Source organism: Manacus candei, unplaced genomic scaffold (genome assembly GCF_025592945.1).
Source record: "Manacus candei isolate 608988 ecotype Guabito, Panama unplaced genomic scaffold, ASM2559294v1 h1tg000050l, whole genome shotgun sequence".
Lineage (NCBI taxonomy): Eukaryota > Metazoa > Chordata > Aves > Passeriformes > Pipridae > Manacus > Manacus candei.
Window position 1 is genome coordinate 28,414,685 of NW_026138098.1, and position 25,264 is coordinate 28,439,948.

The 25,264-nt window shown below is 39.5% G+C and overlaps 1 protein-coding gene across 9 annotated transcripts in view; it reads right to left on the reverse strand.

The window, feature by feature from the left end:
- Window positions 1-25,264, reverse strand: part of LDB3 (LIM domain binding 3) — a 122,429-nt gene that overhangs the window by 66,037 nt on the left and 31,128 nt on the right. For all 9 annotated transcript variants that reach the window (XM_051799822.1, XM_051799827.1, XM_051799829.1 and 6 more), the window contains exons 3-4: window positions 18,533-18,684; window positions 3,950-4,025 (exon numbers count right to left, since the gene is read on the reverse strand). In XM_051799822.1, coding sequence (XP_051655782.1) covers window positions 3,950-4,025; window positions 18,533-18,684 — 228 coding nt within the window. The remainder of the gene's footprint in view (window positions 1-3,949; window positions 4,026-18,532; window positions 18,685-25,264) is intronic.

The following is a 25,264-nucleotide window of genomic DNA, read 5'->3' on the forward strand; positions in this document are numbered from 1 at the left end:
CGTTCCCCTGTTTCCCGTCTCTCCTCCCGCTCCGTTTCAGTTTCCGTGTCTGGAAAGGCAAGCTGACATTCCCAACTCCGCCAGTCTGCTGCTACCCCTGCAGCCACCAGAAGAGGAGGCTCTGACACTGAGCAATGGGCTTCCCTCGAGAAAGATGCCGGGATCGGGCAGTGATCCCTCGCCACAAGAGGAAAGCTGCGTTTTAATTTCCCAGCGTCATGTCACGAATGAGCTTAAACCTGATAAATGTAGAGGAGTTTCATTCTGAAATACTATTATTATATTTCTTTTTATAAACATCCAGTTTCTGTGAAAGGCAAAAACTCCTTATTAGGGATCAGAGAAGCAAGAAACAAATTTATATTGGAAGACATGATACGAAGTTTTGCAGATCCTCTTCCTTTGACAGCTCATTCTCTATTTATCTATTTATCTATTTATCTATTGCTATGACTCGACAGTTCTTCACCTTTTGCACTTCTGGGAGAACAATTTTAACAGTATACTAATGAATTTGACCACCCAACATGTCCCAGAAGCAGTTGTTGCTTTTAAACATTTTATAGAAAGAAGGTAATGGAGACACCAAATGACTCTGCTCAAGGATATCCAACAAACTGCTCTTGGCTGAGCCAGCTCTTCCATCCTATGCTTTACTTAAAAAGTCAATCATCTCTTCTTCTATTTTCTTTTAGCCATATAGGTTCCCAAATTTGGCAGAAAAAAATCATGAGTATTACAAGATCCTCACTGGGACTCCAAAAGCACTATTTCATAAACATCACAGCACACAGTCACACTGTTAAAATTAAAGAGGCTGTCGATACCTTCATGCAAAGGGACAAATGTTAAAGCTGTGCTTAGCCTTAAAGCTTCAGCTTGAATGTTTTGAACTGCACTGAGCTGAATCTTCACCTGTGTTGTGTCACCCCTGAAGAGCTGCAGGAACTCTGACTGATGATGGCTTAGTTTCAGTCCTTGGACTCATGTTTATGCTTATTGTTATTTGAATGCTTTCAACATTAACTGTGTCCTTCTAACTGTGCTACACCTGCACAAAAGACTACTAAATCTTTTGACTAATTAAGAAAGACTGACTAAACTAAATGAGCATTGTTTTCAGTTTGAGATTAGTGTCAGATAAGGATATAGTGCAAATAAATTGTGTATTTCCAATAATAGCTCTACAGCTCAGTTGGTGCCTTATTTATGGTTGCAGAACCTTTATCATCCATAACATTGATCAGCTATGTGAAAGAATGACTGACCTTTGTGACAGAATGTACACCTATTTTCCTAAAACACAAAAATCCCAAGACCACAGTACTCGAAGAAGAAATGCATGCTTGAAAGTTAGTGGAAGCTGCAATCAGATCAGCATTATGTACAAGAGAATTTCAGGTTTAAACTAGACACTGAACTTGCACATGCAGATTGTTTAGCTCACACTGACATGCCTTAACCTTAGCCAGAGAAGGGTGAGAAAAACTTCTCTTGATGTTTGAGGATGACACTGTCACGACTGTCTTGTAATGCAGTTTTTTGCTGTTTTTTTTTTTTGGAATACAGTCAAATTCACTTCATGTGAGCCGTCAGTCTAAACACTGTCAAGCAGTGGTGTGGAGGTGACAGCTTCTGCCTATGTGTCACAGAATTCCTCATTTCTACAATGATACTGTTACTAGAAATAATAAAGGGACAAGCAAAGAAATCTTAAAATTTTAAAGTATATTTACTGTACCATACCTTACTGCAACATCACCACACCATTGTTTATCAGTAAAGAATTTTTATTCTGGATTTTGAGGCTTCTCTGATGGTTCAATGCCTTCATTCCCTTCCAAACTATCTCCAGAGAAGAATTCTTCTTCACTTAAAAATTGCTGTTGTCTACTAGTGTAGACCAGTGGCATAAATGTCCCTCCTCTTGATCTACAAAGGGTTCCCACTCCAGCACTCTACTGGTACCATTTCCCTCTGGGCCAAAGACCCTACACCTAAGATACTTCTGAATAGACTGTTTCCCACCATACCTTATCCTGGATGCCACCCTTTTCCTCCAGACAGGTTTCAGTAACTCTCTTTTCCAGCTGCCAGCACTATCTGCAGCCCGTTCAGAACAGCTCCTATAAACATTTCCTAAGCACCAATACACAGAATTCTCAAAATCTGAGACAGCAAGCTCCTGAAAATGGGTGGAGTCCTTTGATCCTCACCTCTCTCTGAAGGGTTAGGATAGAAAATACAAAATATCCTTATGGCTTTCATGCCAAAGGCTCTTTTAGGACCTTTAAGAAAACCCTACAGTGCAAAGAGTTAAGTTTTTTATATGGTAGATAGTTAAGGGAGGAAAATGTTTTGTGTGATAAACAGGTTTGAATACCTATGGCAGTAATTTTAAAATTGACACTTGACAAGGAAGAAATGCAGAGTCACAGAGCCATGAAAATCCCATATATAAAAGCTCTGTGTGACTGTGGTGGAAGCAGACAAATGTTTCCTACCTGTGCAGGTGCCAAAGAGAGTCTCAAAAGGCAGCTGTCAGTCTTGTGTTTGTGAGTAATTCTGAAGAGACATATCTACCCTCTGCCTTGAAAACTAAAGCATTCTGTGTAATTCTTGAGGGGAAATAAGAAATATCTCCCCTTCCTGTCCCTATTACTTTGCTGGTGCAGTCAAACACCAGTCTAACTGAAAAAATGATCCATGGCTTTTGTTACAGCAATTTCACAATACTGTTTGGTGACTCTTCCAGTAACTTTCTCCAAGATAACTTTTATAAAATCATGATATAAGCAGAAACAACTCTGAGCAGGATAAATCTTTAATTTCATCATCCCTTGCCAAAAAGTTTACAAGATCCAGTCTGAAACAACATTATTTTTGTCTCAACTAATAAATGGACAGTCAGGTTCATTTAAAATTTCACAAAATAAAATTGAATCAAATGATTCTCCCCAAGTGCATTCTCCTCTGTTAGTTTGAACCTATTTGAAGCAGCTTCAGGGATGATGTTACCTTCTGCTCTGAATTTGGAAGGCATAGTGTTTATAAAAATTACTTAAAATTGATCTGTGGATGTCAGAACTGCCAAAACCAGTAGAACATCATCTAATTCCCCATGTGTTTTTATCTTTTGCTTCTTATTTTTTTAGTGCATGGTAGAGATGAAACTGGCACTGACAGAAGGGATAAGTTGCAGCAATGGAGATTTTACCTCCTCTCCATTCAGCTAATGAAACGTGTCAGCAATACAAACATCCTAATATCCTACCCAGGGCTTGAGCCTAAGGATATACACCATCTTTCAGCTATCCTTGCTCCTCAGTGCCTCCAAAGATACAGAAGATGAGTTGCCAGGTACAGTCAACTAATGCTGTTTGTTCTAAAATGAATGTTTATTTTATGAAAGATGATGAGCTTTGACAACAGAAACCAAGCCATCCATTTCCTCTGCCACTGGCTGTTATTCATTACATTGACTTATCCTCTTTATTTTTTTATTCTCATTTCTTGAGTGCTGTGACAAGAGAGCAGTATGATGTAAGCTTTCAAAAGGCCTCATGTCCTCTTTCCAAGTCAGTGTCTGTTCAGTTCTAGTCAGGATTTGGAGAGACTGAGGTACAGGCTAATGGTTTCCCTCCAATAATCTACAAAAGCTAATATATGTTTTGAGAAGCTTTAGTAGCCTCTTGAAGCCTAGATGAAAACAAGCTGCTCAGAATGGGTTAGACAAAATCACATCAGAGGCTGGCTGGAGGGTTTGGTCCTGCAAATCAAAAATTAGGAAAATACAGATCACTAATTGCATTGCAGCAGTTTGCTGCCTCTGCATTCATTCAGTGCTTACTTATTTGGGGCAGGGAGAAGCTGTTTCCTGTAGTAGGCATTTACCTTCACTGCAGCAGATAAAAATGGTGTTCATTTTGGCTGAGAATGTGCCACTTACCTTCTGGTGGGGGATTACAGCCCGGGGAGAGTCAATTCTGGGAGCTGTGGTTGAAACTGGCACTGGACGCTTAGATCTGGGGATCAAAAAAAAGAATAAAAGATGAGCAATTTGGACTTCTATTTTTCAGCTCTAATTTCTTGCCAAAATGCTGCTCCATCAGGAGTGAAAGTTCAGCATAGCCTAGACTTTTTCTATCAATCACTGCGCTTTCTCCACATCCTCCTTTACAAAGGTCTTATATGTGAGAAATAGTTTGAGAAAGTTTCTCTGAGTGATGAAAACCCACCAGTTATGGAAGCAGCCTCTGACTTGGGAGATCATCTGTTTTCCAATACCTTGTGACAAACTGCATTTTCATAGATGAGAATCAGCCACAACTGGATAAATTCAGGTTTGGGCAGCGCACTGGGAAAAGGGACTTAGTGGTGTTTTAAAATGCAGAGGCTAAGCTTCAGTGCTGAGGCATCTCAAGATCAGCTCCTTAAAAGATTATTATTTAATAGTTTCAACTGTAGAGCAACTGCAATGATTTAAACATCTCTGCAGGAGGAAACATGGGCTTCATTTCAGACAATTTAGTTTCACAAGGAGCAGAACACTACTGAATTAGCTACTCTAAATGCCTTTCACCTGTATTTGACACATACTTCATCATTTAGAAACCAAAGATAAACCACACTAAAATGCTTCCAAAACACAGAGTTTGCCCTTTCATTGGTAAAAAACCAAGAAAGCACAGTGACAACTGCTAACTGAAGCACTTGTAGGATGCTCAGGTAAGTGAAGATGTATTTGTGGGAGGTATTGTACAAATCTGCAGAGTGCTGAACATTCCACTGAAATCTTTCCAACACACATGGGATCACCAGAGAAAATGAAATGAAAAATGCAAAAATAGTCAAAAGAATCAGAATTTTACAAGTAATATCCCATTGCCAACCCACAGATCAGGGTGATGCCTCGAATTCTAATCTTTAAAAAGTACATTGCAAAATTAGGACAGGGACAAATATGAAATAAAAATACTTAAAAGCTTACAAATCAAGTAGAGATGACTGAGACATTTGGCACTGTTTGCTTTAGACAGGAAATGAATAATGGAATACAGAGGCTTAGAAAATAATGAAAGCTAGAAAAAGGGAAATAAAGCTACACTTGTGGACATTAAGTGAAATTGAAGACAACACATATAAAATTGATAAAGGCAAACATCTTTTCCCAGAGTACTTGATTAACCTGAGGTGAAACTCATTGTCACAAAACAGCATTGAGACTATGAGAATAGCAGGATGTCAGAAAGGATGAGATAGTTATGGTTACAACAAAACCCCCAAGAGCAGCTTTAGACTGTGTATAATAAATAAACATATAGATTCTCATTTTTCAAGGCACAGCTTAAAAGACTGATAGGGAGAGACCTTCTCTGTTAGGTTCATTATTTCCTTCCTGAGGGCTGTGTTGCACTTTCCTCTGAAACACTTAGCAATGGCATCTATCAGAGGGAAAGCTGAGCTAGACAAAAACTGGGCTCATCCACAGTGGCAACCCCTGCATCAGTACCGAGCTTCACGCTGAGCTCTGTGTTCAGCTTTTGCTGCCACACACAACATTTTTCTGTGAACAGGAGTAAACAAACAAAAAAAGACCATCTAGGAGAAAGGAGCAATCCTTACAGGAACTAGAAGATTTCCACATAGAAGGTATAGAACTCTTGCTACTTTGAGAGCTGAAAACAAAGCCAGTGTAATAGATGCCTACTCACAACCAGATAGTGTGAAAATGAACAGTCTGAGGAGACACTGAAAACTGGCATTTTGTTAAACAATATGTAATTAACCTGTGAAATTCACTGACAAAGTATTCCTGAAACAACAGGGTAGAAAATCGTTAAAGGCACTAATATTCATACTCATAGTTGAAATATATCACAATATACTCTCTAAGACATAATTATCTGAAAAAGATATACTTTCAAGTTCTAGGAACAAAAACTAATCACTAACTGCCTAGAACAAACTTTCCTCAGGCAAGTTACTAACTGATCTTCCCTCAGGAATAAGTGCCATACCCTTCCTCCAACCACTTTAGCTTACAAAGAGAAACAATAAATCATATTCATGAGACATGCACATGTATCATTAAAGACAGCAAAAAAGAGAAAAAAACCAACAACTGCAGCTCATAACACAGAGTTGCTGAAAACTGACAGTGACAATTTATGAACAGACAAAGATTTAGGGGAAGATTCTGATCTTCTTTCCAGTGGTGTAATTTCCAAGTACACTCAGTTATTTCTGTGAAGTGACACGGGTGGGCCTGGGCACAGCACACTGAGTGTCCCTGGGCACAGCACACTGAGTGTCCCTGGGCATAGCACACTGTCCCTGGGCACAGCACCCTGAGTGTCCCTGGGCACAGCACCCTGAGTGTCCCTGGGCACACCACGCTGACTGTCCCTGGGCACAGCACACTGTCCCTGGGCACAGCACACCGAGTGTCCCTGGGCACAGCACCCTGAGTGTCCCTGGGCACACCACGCTGACTGTCCCTGGGCACAGCACACTGTCCCTGGGCACAGCACACCGAGTGTCCCTGGGCACAGCACACCGAGTGTCCCTGGGCACCCCACACTGAGTGTCCCTGGGCACCCCACACTGAGTGTCCCTGGGTATAGCACCCTGAGTGTCCTGGGCACACCACACTGAGTGTCCCTGGGCACAGCACACTGAGTGCCCCTGGGCACAGCACACCGAGTGCCCCTGGGCACAGCACACCGAGTGTCCCCTGCTCTGCTCCCTGAGCACTAATTTTAGTGCCAGAGTTGCAGAGCCCTGGAAATGTGGTTTGCCATGTACAGAGGTGCAGCAAACAATAACACGCTGCATGTTTCATGTGTAACTGGAAAATAGTTGTATTGCAGCAAAGGAACTTATTTACCAGACTGCTCCATCATTTCTGATGTTTATTGTATGTCTATTTTTTTCTCACTCATTACCTGACCACAGAAGATGATGTTAAAAAGCTGCATTCCTTCCATATTACTGATAAACTGCATCTGCCATTCACAGTGCTATCCAACCAAAATTTTTATTTGATACCAACCTTGGAGGTTTCAAGATGTCACTCAAAAACAATGAGGTTCCTACATAACTCTGCCCTGGATGTTTATAGCTTTGATATTTAAAAACAGAATAATGAGACTTGTTAGATTTAGCAGAAGCTAAAGGGCAGGAAAGGTGAAATCAATTTGTGGAATGGAAGTCTATGCACTTGCAAAATAAAGTGATTATTTACATAAGAGTCATCACTCCGCTGGGAAAAACATCTCTAAGTTCAGAATATTTTTTTTCCTCCCTCTTTTGCTAGATGAATCCAAGCCCGCAGCAACAAGTTTGCTTTTCAAGTGATTATGGTGCTGTGGTAAACATATATGTCCAGGTTTACATTTTAATCCATTGATTGCAAAATTATTTTATTCCAAACACTGAAAGAGTGTACCTGCTCAGTAGGGTTATGAGAGGGATGAAAGCTCAAATTTCACAAATGACTATGATAATTTCAGATTTGAAACTGAAATTTCCCATCAAGATTCTTTTTCTTAAGAAATTAATTAGATTTCAACTCTCAGACATTTTCTTCTATATTTTCCAAGTTAAAAATGGAAACAAAGACCTCATTTCAAAATGAAAACTCAGAACAGTTCTAATGATGACCAAACACGTCATTCCGGTATTTTTTTAAACTTTTCTCCTTTCCTCAGATATATCTCTCCTCTCCCTCACCTACTGGCTCTCTTTCTAATGAGGTTCAAAACCAAGATGGATGTAGTTTTGCAAAGCAGTTCAATTTTGATAGAACTGCTGAAATGGCTGTCAAAATTCCTACTTCTTCCCACCTTCCTAGATACATCTTTAATTGAAGAGCACCTGACTTCAATCCTGATATTTTTGCACTCACAACAAAAGTTCATTAGGAGCCAACTGCATTGAGGAGCTGCCTGCCTAAGGAAGGGCTGCAAAGGAGTTCTGTGATTCACTATCAGTTTAAATTGCATCCTCAGAGGAGAAAGTACAATATTGTACTTGCAGAGAGGTGAAATGATTTAAGAGATAATGGCTTTTTCATCTTCATGGGGCTTCTTTTCTATTATATCTTTACTAGTCAGTGCCTATCTTTCCTAATTCTCAGGACAGCTAAAATGAACATTTCTTTCTTACAGTAAGCTTTTGCTTTTATTTTGTGACATGAGCACTTTATACTTTGTTGAGCATCGTAATAACTGTGTCTTAATATTTCAACCACTAGAAGATGAAAAGGGTCAAGTTTATGGAAAGGTAATAAACCAGATTAGACTAGGGTTAGCAATGCCTGGAACACTTCTTACATACTTTACCTATCACCTAACTGAAATGGAGTCATTCTGGAGTGGAGTGGGAATTTGCAGAATGCAAAACAACAGAGTATGTAGAATTGAGTGTCTGATATGTATTTGTTTTAATGCATTCTTATTCCTGACAATTTAGTGGGGATGACAGGAGTGTGGGGAAGAGACATAAAAAGGACCAACTAAGTATTCCCCATGGTTACCAATTTAAGTGCTGAGATAGCAATGTGCCAGTTAAATCTTCAGCTAACCAGTGAATTAAGTAGCCAAACAGAAGCTTCTTCTTGCTTCTAAGTCTTGCACAAAAAATCTTGAGTCTCATGATACCATGGTTTAATTCTCTAAGCCCTGCCTGGGACATCAGCAACCACTCTTAGCGACTCCAATGAGAATCACAAAGACAAAGCCCTGAACATTTCACAGTACTTCAAATATAACTGCAATCCCTTTGGGGCTGGGATGAGACCTACTTTCCCTCTCTAAGGATATCATCTGTGCCTGCAATAAAATTGAAAAATATTTCCATCAGCAGTTTTGTTCTCTATGGCAAATGCAAATATTAGCATTTGGCTGGATGACTGATTCGTTAATTATTTCCCTGCACTGTGCTGCAATTACACTTTCCAGACCTAATGTTCATACCCACAGCTACACATGGACAAGAACTTCTCATGCACAAATGGCATCAGCCTAAAAGGAAGCAGCTCTCCAATCAAAAAGTTGTTTGTAAGTATGTAATACTCATTTTCCCTTACAAGGGATCTTAGTAAGAGGCAACCACAAACACTAAGGGACAGAGAGGCAATGGAAAAGGGAAGAAGCCTTGAAGATTTTTGTGAAAGAAAGGAAAGAAAGGGAACTGGAGCCAGTGTGTGTAAAGCTGAGATTTTTGCAAAGGCTCTCCTGGTCTCTCTTTGACCCTTTCTACTTCTGTGGCATCTCCACAGTGCCAGTTGCATCTTCCTAACTCCTACCCTCTCCCCTACTGTGCAAAATTCCTTTTTTCTTGAACTGCCCCACATTCTGCCCTCCAGTCTGTTCCTCCTAATGGACTAACTGGCTGTTGATGCCTCCCTCTCCTCTTAGTTAACTTGGTACCAACCCTAAAATTCTTCCATCCCAGCAGCACCTGTGGGCAAACTGGGAGGCTCTGGCAGTGTCCCTGCAGCTCTGCCCTGTGTGCGACAGTCATCCAGAGTTATAAGATGCTGAACACATGCCTGGCACTAACCCAACACGCACAGCAAGCTCCACACTTAACCTCCATGAACACCTTTGCTCAGGCAGATTATTTCTCCTTCTGTCTCCTTCTTCATGTCTTTACACTATTTCTAAAACATTTCCAAAATTTTCCTCTCTCTCTCACTACCAAAAACCCAGATAACCCACAAAAAAATGTGGATTCATCCCAGAGAAACTTCATTCAGTTACAGAACTTGTGCTGTTGTGGACTGAATTTGTATGTATTGTATTGCCATCAACACGGTTGAAGAAATACATTATTTTATATAAAAACCATAACTTTGTTTCTAAGTAACAATAAGCAGATCATAAGAATTTGAAGGTCAGTTTGCTTTAATGATGAGTTACCAAATAGATCACTCAGTTATACAGTGATTGCAACAACCTTGCTGACATCAGAATATCATCATCCCAATCTCTCACACAGCTAAGGTGCTACATTTTAAGCTTAAGTAAGGTATTACTAGTTTTGCTTAGAGCATTCATCCATAGATTACCATCACAATGCTACCTACCTGAATTTTTAATATTAACCCAAAGCAAATTCACATTTTATTTCAGATTGCATTACAGGACTTTTGCACAGCTTTTCTAGTTATCCATACTAACTCCACTTGAATAGCATGGGATTCACAAGTAAAATACATTTTAACTAGGCTGAAAAGGATTCTATTGGAGAGAGCATATGAGTTCTTTTTACTTTCTAGTTTTTATTTGCATGTTTTCTATGGCTGTTACAGATCTGGTAAAAGCATCAGGTGTTCCTCTCAAAGCTTGCTTTAAAATAACAGCAGAAACATTAAGGTGAATAGAAGTGGTACTTCCAGCCTAGTGCAGAAAACCCACAGTACTTGAAATACTCAGAAATATATAAGTAGGTATGGATTATAAATAAGAAGCCATTATTCTCACCTCAATAATAAATTGGCTAACTGCAGAAATGCAATCAAATTTATGGGAGAGGGATCAAAGCTTAATGGTGTATAACCTTCAGATATTGTGTCTTCCTTGAAATCTTACAGTTTGGCATAATTATTTATTGTTAATGATTTAATTATTAGATGATTATTTATAATTACTGAGAGATACTAAAAAATCTATTGAAGGTAAACATACAAATTAGAAAAAGATCAGAAGAAGTGTTTGGGTTATGAAAAGATCTAGTAGTGTAAAGCAAAGAAATAGCTATTATTAATAAGGAGCAGAAGAGACACTGAATAAAGGTTCAGTGCTTGGATGTAGCCTACCATACCCTGGTCCTGAGATGTGATGCAGCTCTCTTCAATAAACACAATAAATGACAATTCTGAAGAACTGAATATCAAATATTTAAATACCTGAAGTGAACCATAGTGATTTACTCTGATTATTTTTCCCCTCCCATACAAATAGTGTACCTGAGACTTAGACTACCCCATTCCAGTATCATCAGGTTCCCCTGCAGTCCTGCAACTCTTGGCTTCTTAACAGCTCCCCTGAGGGTGAAAGCCATTCAGGTACAGATTTCAGAGCAGCACTGGGGACTGCTGCAGAGCATCACCCTGAAGAGCCAGCTCCAGAATCAGGAAGCTGCAGGTGAACTTCAAAGACATGATGACTCACAAAATAATAACATATGACTTTGTAACTGCCTTCTGTTCAATCAGAGGAGTTCGAGTGTTGTTCAAATCCAAACAGATTTCTAACACTACACAGAAAAACCTCTGTTTTCCACTTACCACTCAACATTTTCTAAAAGCAAAAGCCCAGTTGTGGATACTTTAGGCATCCTGACCACAAATTACTTTTGATAGTTTCCTGAAGCTATTAATGAGGTATATTTATTTAGCTGATTTTCCTGTAATTCCTCTTTGTTGGGATGTGGACCTTACAGTGTGTCACATGGTTTGTAAAGCATTTCTAATTGGCATATATGGAAGAGAAAAATTAGTAAACATGGATAATTAGATCTTAACTACAGGCTGCCTCATTTAGGCCTTCACTTTCTAACTTTCCACACTAAAACACTTGAGTGAGCTTTCCATTAAGGCCTATACCTGAGAGACTTTGACTGAAAACATAACTCTATGTCTTCAGACTGCTGAGTCGAGAAGGGTAGCCAGGACTTGTCAAAAGATTTTGTTTCCTTTGGAGGTATTTGAGTGCTGCTTGGAGTTGTCATTACATTAATGAAGTAACACCCCAGTGCCAGCCTGTGCCCAGTGCTCAGTACTGATGTGCTGCAGCAGCAGCAGCCAGGGAGAGCACAGACCCCAGGAGGTGGCCAAAAGCCAGGCAAAATGGACCTGGGTGTGTCGCTGCTCTCGCTCTGAGAAACAACCAGTCACCAATGATTAAGACTTCGTGAAAGAAGAATGAGGCCAGACAGCTTTTATAGTGGCTGGTGGGCAAGAAACACCACAGTAAAAAGGATCCAAAGGAAACCAACAGCCTTACATGTGCAAAGAATGTATTACAAGACTGATCTAGTAAAGCCTTAGTATTTTACCTAATTGAATGATTTCTCATTCCACTTCTAAAAAATACTTCATCATCCATTCCAATTAGCTTCAAGTGCGTAATTTACATCTTTCCATGACCATGCTTAAGCTAATCAACGTTAATCAATAAGAAAAGGTCCCAGATCTAATACACTGTGACATTTTGGCTAACATATCTGCTTCCTCACTGCAGAATGCAACCAGTAAATGTTTGTCTGAAAGAATACAACTGCCATGTGTATTTAGCTGTGTCAGCCCATTGACTTCGGTGAGATGTGCCCCTGGTACCCATCTTGACCTTTCCATGGTGAGTGCAATATAATATGGGAAAGAATTCCCATGGAGATTATCTTTAGGGGATCCAGAGAATATTTCTCAGAGAAATAAAATAATGAATTTTAACCTCATCTCTAAACTGGTATTTGGGGGGGAAAAAAAAGTGATGGGCACTCTGAGAACAGTTCTAATCCCTAAGTAGAATCCTGTTGTAATGAAAACTTCACTGCCCTTTAAAGCCTTGGCATATATCCACAGTTTCCAGGCTCTTTTCTAAAACTAACAAGGACACTTTATGCAGTGAGTGTAAATAGCAGTCCACTCAATTAAACTGCTCATGTAAGGAATATATTTGTATTTATTGCAGTGACTGATATTTTATTTCATTTTCCATGGAAAAATCTGCTCATTAATTTTAACAGCAGTAAATGCTGCTGCTCAAAAGCAGTAACTCACAGCCCTGAACAAATGTTAGCCAGACACTTGTAAACAAATCCTATTGTCCTCTCATACCTGCATACAGAGGCAACTGGGCATGCAATGGGACTCACCACTAATTCACCAGGGGAGAGGGAAGACCACCTCTCTCAGCTCACAGTAATGTAGCCTCCTTAATTCACTAGGAGATGTCTTTTTTTCAATGCTTTAAGCATGCAGCATCACCAGAAGGAAGGAGGAAACCTTGGCTATTGGAGGCAGATGACTCTCAAAAGTTCTAGAGTCACATGTCTGAGCAAACTAACTGGTATCATGTCACATCCACATTAGAGTTCCTCTCCTTTTTTGTACTAATCTGCTTAAAATTTCGAATAGTCCAATGATGACTAGTTCAGACCATGCTTTCATCAGTATTGTTTATATAGTTCAAATTTACTCTCAGACTGAGAGAGATACCCTCTTCTAATTCTTCTGAGCATAAATGAAGTCTAAATCTGGTTCTGATTTAAATGTGCCCATCAGCAGACCTAAAACATGCACAGAATTGGTTGCTATTCACAGCTTCAGACAAAAGAAAGCAGTTTACAATAACCACTGAATTCCCCCGCTTGCAGTTTGCTGTCACCACACGCTTTATTTATAGTTGGCCTGAAATGAATACTGCAGGATCAGCCATCTTTTGGTGCTGCACAAAAAATGAAAGCTATTAAATATTTACAGTAGGTGTCTCATGGTTTTGCCTCTGACACTTTGCCTTTCAGTAGAGAAAAGAATTATTTAGCTCGTGATTTCCCAGCAAAAGAAGTCAGTTGTGGCTGTCTGGAAGCCAATGGCAGCATCACTGGCATGCCCTGGGAGGGGGAGGTTTTGTCAAAGCACACCAGGCAGGGAAGTTCTCCACCTCCCCTGCTCCTCTCCAGCACAGAGTGACGCCAAAGCAGAGTCTTAGAGTGACACAGGAATGTTTGTGCCAGCAGAATGAGGCGCACTCATGTTACAGCACTTTCCAAAACCAAGCCAGTACATTTGGTGAATCCTTTCCAAGGAGGCTGATCAGATTACTTAAGATCAAATGAATGTTGTGGATGCTCCAGTGAAACACGTTGACAAATAATACTGCTCTCTACTGTGCATTTAAAAGAGAAACCTGTTTTTATGAAATAAAAATAAATTTTGCATGCATTTTGGTTTTCATCACCTGTGAACTGAATACTGCAGGACAACAAGTTTGTGGCCTAATATCTGTGGGGCAGCCAGACAGTTAAAGATGAACTTTGACTGGCCCAGAATTAAAATGCCTGAGGGCAGCTGTGTAGCTCAAGTAACTGATTAGAAACTGATACTGGAAAATGATTGGGAACTAAACTCCAGGAGGTCACAAAACGACTATAAGCAAGGTAATATCTTTTTCCACCATGATCCAGGCCATTCTAGAGTATGATCACAGCCTTCCATAGCATGGTCTAGAAGAACTAGCACCAATACCCTGCTCAGTACACCTGGAAGAAGGTACATTTCTAAGGAACAAGCTGCACCTATGTACCTAATATTTTAGAAAAATTAGAATAATATATCTAATGTTTTAGAATATCAGTCTGGTTTGCCTGGATACTATTGTGTCTCATGGAGTTCTACTGGGTGCACTGTGCCAAAGACATTTCTTTCCTTCTTCCCTCACTCTTGCTCTCTTTCCTTCAGCAAAAAAGAATTCACTCCCTAGACGTATTTCGTCCTCTAAACTGAAGGAAGCAGAGCCAGTCTGTGATCACTGGATAACAGGTCTCTTTCTTCAGGAATGGTCCAAATACTGACACTTGCCTGTCTTCATCCTTTAACTTCCCCAGAGCAGCACGGGGAGGCACGTTGCAGGCTCTGGAGAAGTAGGCAACCAGACAATGCAGTGTTGCACCCAAGCCACTAACAAGTTCTGGCTGCCTGATCAAACCTCTGGCATAGCTGGCGAGACTTCCAGTCTGATTTTGTGGTTTCATGTGAAAACACTGCATGGGTGAGGTGGTAAGAACAAATTTAACAGGGAGCTTAGGAAAGGAAGCTGTCAGAAAAAAACATCCACAAATTCCTGAACCCATAATGGGGTATCTACATGAGCGAAACCCGGAGAACTCCATCCAGGCCAGCACTGAGCACTTAGCACTCACTGAAGATCTATGTTAGTGTGCCTTGAACAGTGCAGACTGATAGTACTGGAAATAAAACTAAGTTAGTACAGCCAGGGAAGCAGAGACTCTTGTTGTTTAGGCAGGCAAGTATAAATGGGCACTCTTAACACTTCCCTTCTACATTTGAGGTCTTGCAGTTTGATGTCCTGCACAAGTGCTGACACCATCTACAGATTTTTTTGACAGCCAAATAAAAAAATAAACAGTTTCCCACCCTGAAAAAAACCCACTAGGAACTGAATTGTGATAATAAAAGTGAGTAGTAGCAAACACTGTCTGAGCTGTCAGGTTACAAACAATGCTCATGAAACCTTCGTGGCCAGGATCAATAAAAGAAAAGGCCATTGCTCTTGAGAGCCAAGAACCATTAGAAAAATAAAAAGCTTTCTATCTCGGAGTATTTATGTCTAGATTTCATGTTCCACTCTTTCTTCCCTGGATTAAGCAAGCAAGTTCACTTCTAATTTCCAGTGCTGCAACAACAAAACCAAGCCCCAGATTGCCTGGGAAGGCCTTCCATGACCTCGAAGCCTATTCTGTAGAGCCACGTGACTACTTCATGTAAATGTCCAATATCATCACAATTTAGGGCTTAAGTTTTCTTACCACAACAATCAATTTCCTAATGCACATATGTGCCTTTTCCATTTGAATGGATTTCCAATGTTTGCAAATTTTTATACAAATAAGTGAGCACTTCCATCTCTGTGCTCTTTATGGCAACTCTTGTTGTTTTTCCACAGTAGTAGAACACTCCACTCCAGTTTCGTCCTGCAAGCCATATCTAAAAATGTCACAGTGATCTCTCAGCACAGTCATGTTCCTGTTAACCAAGTCCCAGGAGATTCTGCCTTTCTTCTGTTTTGTTCTTATTTGGTTGAAAGTTCCTATCCCTTGTCACTGCTACCATATTTTTCATGTTAACTGTTATTCATCTCACCAATACAATACCTGTAAATTATTTTTTTTTTTGGAAGAAAGTATATTGCACTGTGAATTTTGGGAAGGTGACTAAATTGACAGAATCTTTTCATCCCTAAGTAAATTAACCCATTTGTGTCCAGGAAAAAAGTGATTTTTCAAGATTAATATAAGTTCCTGAATATTGTGGAGATGCCTTTTGTTCAAGTCTTTGGGATAGTGGATCTTTAATAGGGTTCCATGCATACATCAGTTGGTTGAGATCACATGCTGATAAGCTTTAGCTTGTATAAATACTGAACTGTGCAGAGCAAAAGCCAGCTTAATGCCTCTGAGCACAACTCTTTGAATAGCCCCTAATCATCTAAGAAAAAAAAATTGTTAAAAAAATAAATTACTTTTTAGTTCTTGTCACTGCTTTTTCCCATATAACTCTAGAGAGGCTGAGTGGGTCACCAAGATGAACTAAGAGCTCACACCATAAAGCAGCTGAAGAGAAGATTCTATGAATTGTGTAAGTTCAGAGCAAAAACATGACCTATGAAAGCTCTCCCTTGTTAAAAAAGCACGTTTCTGACCTATCTGTGCTTGCTAGTACTTCATTTTACTTTACACCATTTTTCTTCTTTTCAAAATGAATTTTTAGCTCATCTACATCTATTATCTAGGCAAGCACATTTCAGTCTGTGGAACACTCCATTACTGCTTTCTTTGGCTGGTCATTATCCACATAACTCGATTATCTGAATTCTATACTATTGTTTTGGAATCAAGAAACAGGGTAAGGCTTAAAAAAACAGAAGAAACAATAAATGGAGCATGAAAGCAATTAATAATGGTACTTCTACTAGTTTTCTTTTTTTTTCTTTTAGTCACACTTTTGGAAACTTTTCTTCTGTGTGGAAGGAGAGTTTTTGGATTGCAGTTATAAATACTGGGCCAATAGATGCAGACACTGGACCAGTTTTCAGATCCACTATTGGGGAAAATTAATTCCAAGTATACAACAACCCAAAGCATAATAAGCAGCATTTTCTCTCAATGTAAAAACACAAGGATCCAACAGAAAAGCAGACAGAAGTTCTAAAATAATCAGAAAGGATTTTCCTTAACTTTTAAATACAAAATAATCCAGAACAATGTAAATCTTTATAAAAAAGTTGTCTTACATATATTCATAATAAAACTAGCATGCACTATAGTGGAGAAAAAGAAAAGCTGGAGTTGGCCACAGAAATGAGAATTCAACTACACACATCAAGGTAGTGCCCCAGCTTCCCTCAACAGCTCTGGAAGACTGTTTTCTTCTGGCTTCTGATATAATGCCCATTTCAGCACATTTAGGATTAGGCTACTGGTTTCTTTTGACTGTTTGGTTTCTCATTAATCTTCCCTAAGCACACATGAGGCACATGTGCACATCATATGAGGTGGCAGCAATTATTCCATGCATCCTCCTACCTCCCCTGCATTCACTGGAACAGGTAGACCACACTGAGGAAAATCTTAAACCTGCAACAACTGAAAATCTCAAGTCCTTTAAATTAAACTCTTTTCCAGAAAATATAGTTCTCCATTTCCAGGAAATATGTAACTCTACCCAGTGTTTTCACAAAAGCTAACATATATGCTGCAGTTTTGTTAGCATCATTCTCCATTCTCCATTTTGTACTGGTTTTATACACTACCTGGGGCACTCTCTTAAAGACCAACTTGAAAGTTAAAGCCGTGAGGGAAATTCAGGCATACATTTTGCTTTGGAATACACTGCTCTGTCTTGGAAAACTTAGCTAAAGATCTTATTCCCTTAGGTATTAGTCTGTTCCTGATACTGATTAGCCCTACTGCACATTCCTGGATGAGATGTTTTGGCATATTCTAACTTGTACTTCCACATTACGAGCTTCTTTCTGTACCAGTCTTTGCCTGCCCTATGTAAAAATCATCTTCTCCATAATGCAATAAAATTAGCAGCTACTTTGCCTTCTATAATTATGGAGCTTTAAATATTAATGCATTTATTACAGAAATTCTCTTTGCAAGGTTATCTGACTTGAGAACAAGTTTCCTTGGAAGCAACATTAACCAGGAAAAGTTAAAAGACCTATTATCTGCTTTCTCAATGGCAAGACAACTTCTATCACATCTCTATGAGAAAACCTGCCCTCACCATGTTCTACTGACTCCCTTTCCTGCACTTGGGCTACACCTTTCTCCTTCTGCCAGATGAAAAGTGGACACTTTCAGACTCTCTGGTGCCAGACCATCAGCACAAATTCTCAGCCTGCTGGGACTATTCTTCCTGTGAATGACAGGCTCCTCCCATGCACCCATAACACTTATTTCACTGGTCATTTCTAGAACGGTGGTTCATAAATGAACCAAACAAAACTGTCTTGTCCATATGGGAATAAACAAAAGAAACATCACTGTTGAATTTAACAGAAGCTTGAGTGGATCTGTATTCAATGGGCTAAATTCCAACATAACCATCCAATTTCTACGAGAATCAGAGCAGATTTTGGCTTTCCATCTCATATCTATGTCATGAGCACTTCAAATAAATCTGACAGGCAGAGATAAAACACTTATAACTCTTAGTCACGAGTTTCATAGGATGCCCTTAGGAATGCAAAGCCTTTAACTTATATCAACATACTTTTGAAGAGTGAGGCTCAGGTTGTGGCTGGCTGATTTGATCTTGTTCTGGGCCTCAAGGTGGGTCATGCTGTCAGTGTTGACTCCATCAATGGCCACCACAAGGTCCCCCTGGTTCATCTGTGACTGTGCTGCCTTGCTGCCAGGGGTGATCTGTGCAGGAAAACAAAAAAAGTTCTCATCAGGATAAGTTATTCTGTACACAAAACAGTTGGAGAACTCACCCTGAATTATAATACAGAATACATACAGCAATAAATACACTAATAGATACAACACTAGTTGTATCTACTATTGCATGGGTGAAACAACAACATTTGTGGCAATTAAACAAATCAAAGTTAACTTACATTTCTGCAAAGGTCCAGGACAACATCTACTTGTCATTACTTCCATTTTGAGAGGTTAAGCCCAATGTAGTGGTTCCCTTACTACCTATTCTCTCTTCCTCAAGGAGATAATTATCACTATTTATATTATAGTAGTATATAGAGACTTTACTCAGAAGCAGAAAACTAATGAACTACCACCTAATGTATGATTTTATTGTATTTTTCCTCCTAAAAGCCATTTTACCCAAATTAATTCATTTAATTGAGCAGACAGAAAATGATTGCATGTGAGGGGCCTTGGACATGCTTTGCTTCTTTTATAGCAAGCTTTATAGGATAACCTCACCTACATACAACTACAGGATAACCTCACCTACATACAAGTACAGCTCCATTACCAAGGCAGATCACTACATCCCCAAGATGATCTCAGCAACCTGTTGGACCTCACACTCCAAAGACAGACTGGCACTGCTAGAAATAAAAAGCCAGAATGCTTCAACTAGAAATGCAACCACTGACACAACAGTTCAGAATTCTGGTCATTCACTATGGTAACACATTTTGTTAGCTCTAGGTACCTTGTGAACTGCATCTTCTCCAAATGGACAGTGCCCTGACCTCAGCTCTACACAGCAGTCTCAGCTTCCATATGGATGACACCAACACAGCTACTTATGAAACTTGACTCCACTGGGGAACTCCAACTAAACCAGAAGAGCCTTCACACACAGTCAGCCAGACAAGTTTTAGTGAACACATTGGAGTTGTCCTCTGCTTTCAGCACGCAGAACTTGAAGCACATGGACAAAAGCTATAGGTCTTTGCTCTTATTTTTAGAGACTCGCTGACTTACATTCCTCACTTCTAAGAAAGCCCAAGGATCTTCTGAAATACTACAACAAAGGCTGCATTCAAAAATTCTGTTCCTTCAGTACAGAGGACATAAAAGAAAGATGTGTTTGATTATGAGCCAAAATTCCCCTGTGAATTCAGTCAGGCTGAAACTGTGAAGTTAAATTCTTAGGGAAACCAAAACCCAACAAAAATTCAAACACTTCTAAGTGTGAAGTGGAATTCCTTAACTTCCCTTCCCTAATATGACCTCAAAACACTTATAAATATGTACATACGCAAAATGAAAAACTCCTTCCAAAACAATTCCCCAGACTGCTTATTTATGCTCTTCATTGGCAAAGAAAAATAAGCAAAAGAAGGGAAAAACCCCAAGCCTTTCTTCACATCCCATTAAAGGTGTTCAGTACTGAGGCTGGCAGTCTAATTTACAGTGTAGCCTGACAGTGGGAGCTGTCAATTTACTAGAACACAAGCTTTAGTATCAGGGAGCTAAAACACAGCTCCCTGCTTACTCAGACATTACTTAAAACAAAGACTACTTTCAAGCTAGGCACTGTAAATAACATCCCAGAACTGATCTGACTGGAAGGGACAAGTTTTTATACCTTTTCATTAGAGATAGAAGCAATAAGAGTTCTATGTTTTCTGAGTGAAAGACAGCCACAGATATAATGTTCTCATGCAAGCAGAAGTGACTGATAATGGCAGCACCACCCCACAAAGTATTTTTCTTGTGTTAGAGCATCAAGGGGTGGGAGAAATATTTTGTGGTAGTTTCAAAGATGGAGTTTTATTCTATAGTCTAATACACCCTCATAGAAAGAGATTAATAGAAACAAGAGATTCATGTTACAAACATTGTTTTCCTAACCTATTATAAAAACATTAGCTTCTATGCATTTTATTGACTTGCATTGTGCCAAGTACACAGAATCCAGAAGCCTACAAAGAATACAGATTATTTGCATACCCACATGTACTTGTACCTGCTCAGTCCTCCAAATATGTCAAGAAACAGAATTTGAAATAAAATAAGAGGTCAGGAAAGGGCAAAATGTGAACTAATGCCAAACTCATTTGTCTGAGTCAGGAAGACCTGAATTCATCAAGTAGGACACTTCAGTCTTTCTCAAATTATCCTTTTTCTCTATTAACATGAACTGTTTGCCAGTCAGGCAGACACCAAGGCTTGAGCCTGCTTGATAGAGCTTTTTTAATAAATAAGCACCACACAACACTTTTCCAAGACTCTACCTTTTACTTGCTCATCAAATATGCAAGTTCTTGCCACAAAACATTAACTGTGTGATGCTGGTGTTTCCAGTAGCCAGACAGCTGGTTCCAAATTCTGGGACACCCCTGCCACACACACATACACACTTTCTCTCATCAAGAACAAAGACTGGTTTTTGTACATCAACCCAGTTACTGAAAGTCAAATGTCTACCCTAATATGGCAACTCCTACTTAACCCATATATTTCCCTTTCCACTCCCCAGTGATGGTTCAAACAAAATAAGCCCAGAGAAACAGAGTTTCCACAGAAAGGATAAACCAGTCTAGATCTGGCACTAGTTTAACACAGCTGTAACACACGGACTTCCTCTCACTTTCTCTGACTTCTGCTTTTAGCAGCCCAAAATGTTATATCTTAAAGATACAGCTTAAAGATACAACTGTCCTAGAATTACAGTTAATTTAGAGGGAGTGGATGGTTATAACTACTGACCTGATTTCACCTACTATAGTGGGATATTTTCTGCATAACACTTCTGGAAAACACTACCTAAATGAAAAAAATACATTCAATCAGAAGAATCTCTTGAACAAAAGTCCTGAGTGATTTTGAATTTGTGATTTATATGAATTTATAACTATAGCCATTGCAACACCCTTTCTGAGGCAAAGAGGTCCAGGAGAACCATACTGTGAGAGACAAGGAAAAGATCTCAATCTTGGCTTACCAGCCATTGTTCTTATATTTGAAAAGTAAAAGAGGGGATTTGCAGTCATTTCTCCAACTAAGATTAATGGTAGCAAATTCTGGGCTTAAATTCAGCTTATCCTAACTTCATAGACAGCAAGACTCACAAATATAAAAGATGGACCTAATTTATTGTATCAGTAATTCAGAAAAATAATAAGTATCAGGAAAGAGTTACTTTCCCCCCCAGTATTTCCACTGTCTAAAAGCATGCTAGATTGTTTGGTCCTGTAGAGCTTTATATAGAAGGCACTATTAAGGACTGGATGCAGAATCTGTATAAAACATTCAAAAACTGAAGTACAAAATTATACCTATTTTAGTTACAAGCTGAGAGGCATCTCTGAGAGAGTTTCAAGAGAAGCCACAGCATGCATTAACAGCAGACATTGAGAACAGTCAGTAATTGTTGGGGACAAAATACCAGCGTACAGATGGAGATATAGGGCAGCCAGATCTGAAGTGTCAAGGCACTTTCAAGACTATCTTGTTCCCATTTTTAAAGATCCAGCTGAAAGGAATGGAATGCAAAGTGTTTATCTTTTATCTGTTGGTATTTTCCTTTGAAAATTCATCTCTGATCTACTAAAATTTACTAAATATAATCACAAGCAGAGAAGAGCTCACTGTGTATTTGTGAAATCTTTAGGGAATATTTTCTATTTAAAAATATTTTTTAAAAATATTTTTGAAGGACAAATGTTAATTAACCCTTGGAATTAGAATGCAAATCTAGGTCTGTCTACACAGGAGACAGTAGGGTTCTAGTCTGCTCTCATCTCAGCCTCTCTTCTATGAACACAGGTAACAGAGAGAAACATATAACTGTCTAGGGCAAATATGCATTTTTCAATTTGACCACGATCTTTTTTCTTAAAAAATCTAGACTATTTCAGAAAACCTTTGTAATAGTCTTAGCTCACTTGCTGTGGATTACAACAGAGCTTTCAGTAGCTGGGTGCTGCAAATGCCTTTATTTAAGGCTACAGAGAGACGTTCACCAGAGATTCAAGGCACAGCCAGTTCTGTCAACTGATTTACAAAATCCAAGCCAAGGTACCACCGACAGATCTAATTTTAATAGTGTTTCTTCAGTGCCTCAAGCCCAAGCACAGACTTCATATTGAAAAGGCAAGCATCTTTCACGCCTCTCAGAAAAGCAGAGGAACATGTGCTGCTTCAGAGATGGGATTTTTCAGCCCTCACAAGTTTCCTACGAGGCAGATATCTGACTTCCAATATCCCTGGCTTAAAGCAAGTGGGCAGGCTGGAAGTATCACATGTTACATTCAATGCACCACAGAATTCTTACTACTCTCTGCTGTGAGCAGCTCTGTATTCTGAGTGAATATATAGCACCACAGTGACAGCTGTGCCCTAAAAAAGTACGTCTGCACTGGGTTCAGAGTAAATACGACTTAGCCAGAGCTCTGGGAGGCAGTGTACAAAGTGCAGCTGCTGTACCACCTTGAGAACTGCACATGTTCCCATCCAAGGCCTCTTAGCTCCACTCCAAGTGGGGGAGAGATAGGGATCAGGCAGCATTTGAGTGGATGAGTGCTAAAATACTAACGAGAATGCCTATATAAACAGATGGATGGACACAGCCTTCCTACCCCCAAGGGACTGCGGGTTTACAAGGCACACAGAAATACAAAGGAAGGCCTATACAACTGAGAAGATGTTAATATGGTAGCCTGCAGCATTAGCCAGGGCCTCTTCTTTGTCCAGGACTTCAGCTATGCCTGACCTCAACCCTAAAATCAACAACTTATATTTTCTGCTTCTCATTTAAGAAAAACATTTCAGAGAATCAAATATTCACTAGCACTAGAATAGGCAAAAGCACAGGGAACAAACACCCCCTCCTCTTCAAGATCTCTGGAATAAAAGAAATTATTAAAAGAGAATGTTCCTTTCCATAATCAAAAATTCAGAGACATGACATAAACTACCAGTGACCATAGTCTGTAACATGCTCTTACAAGAAAAGGACTGGACAGAGACTAAGGATCACTAGAAAATACTGTATGCTTCCTTTATAGAGAAAACAGCATTTAAATCTCTCTCCATTTTATTTATGCAAGTGTTTTTTTGCACAGATGCTTCCAACAAGTCTTTGCAGTCTTTGTGAGCCCTGAGGCTCTCAGTGCCTGAGAGTGGCTGCAAAACTTCCTCACTTTATACATAGGAGCATGAACTACTGAACAGAGAGACCTGCTTTGAAACCCCACTGCAGAACAGTTACTGAATGTCCATATGAATCCAAGTAGTTATCTCTGGACTGGAGACATCAGTTCCTCTCCCATTGTGAACAAGTCAATAGAGGAAATTTATATTATTTTTTCCTAAATGAGTCACTTTCCACCCTGTCCCCACAATAAATGTGTAACAGCTTCAAAGGGAAAATCATGGGTTTTCTTAGAAAACAGAAGTCAATTATGGACTAGAAAAAACAGCAAAGAAAAATGAATAAAACCTACAGGGATAAGTCATCAGGCAGAAATCCACTGTTTCATTCGACACATTGTCAGAAGGCATAAAACAGAATCAAGGAAAGAAACAGCCTAGAAAACCTCCACCATAGGGCAAACACCCCACTATCTTTTGATCATGGCTTTTATAGCTTTCTGTGTTAGATGAGAGAGCTGAGCAAGCACAATTAAATGTAAAGACAGGACTGTAGGAAACCTGAAACTAAAGTCCTTGTATGTACCACTAACCAAACCTAAAGAAAACTCCCTTTCTGTAGCTACCATTTGCCTGAACAACATGTCTCATCGTTTTAAATTCACTATTGGGCTTTACTGGCTTTTTTTTCCTTTCTGTTTTTTGTTGGTTTGCTTTAATGAGACAATGAAACCTGCCTTAAATGAACACTCATGGCATCTGCAAAACATGCCACTGACACCTTGAAGAGCTTCCATTTATACTAAACAGAGCTGAGCTGGCAAGCTGCAAAGACACTCTGAAGTGGCCTCTCAGGCTCTGCTTCATCTGTAGCTAGGAAGGGAGATTACAATACATGTGAGAACACCCAAAATAGCTCTAATCTACCTCTCTTGGGTAACAGGAGCCACAGTAGCACAGAGATTTTGTGAGATGGCCAGTCAAGCACTTAGGATTCAGGACACCCTGTGCCAAAATCCATACTCCAACATTCCAGCTATCTGGCTTACCTCAACCTCGAGTGTGCCAGGCCATACTGGAATGATGCAGCCTTGATTAACACAAAAAATCCCACTGTCACATAAAACCCCCACAACACTGCTTTTCATGCACAATATATAGGCTCTTCAAGGAAGCAGACAGATAGCCCTTCCTGCCAAGCTAATGAGACACAGGTGATGAAAATAAACCAAATGTAAAAGATTTTCAGCTGGGAAATGAAAGGAAGCATATAGGCAGTGCTTAGGGGATTGCCCTAGGCAAGGCTTTGGGGGATTTTTTGAGAGTCAGTGTGAATACTCCTGTTCCTAGTTGGAAGATCATTTCTTTTCATTCCCTGCCCCACTCCCACATTATCTGATTGAAAAAATTTCAATCTCTTGTTAAAAAA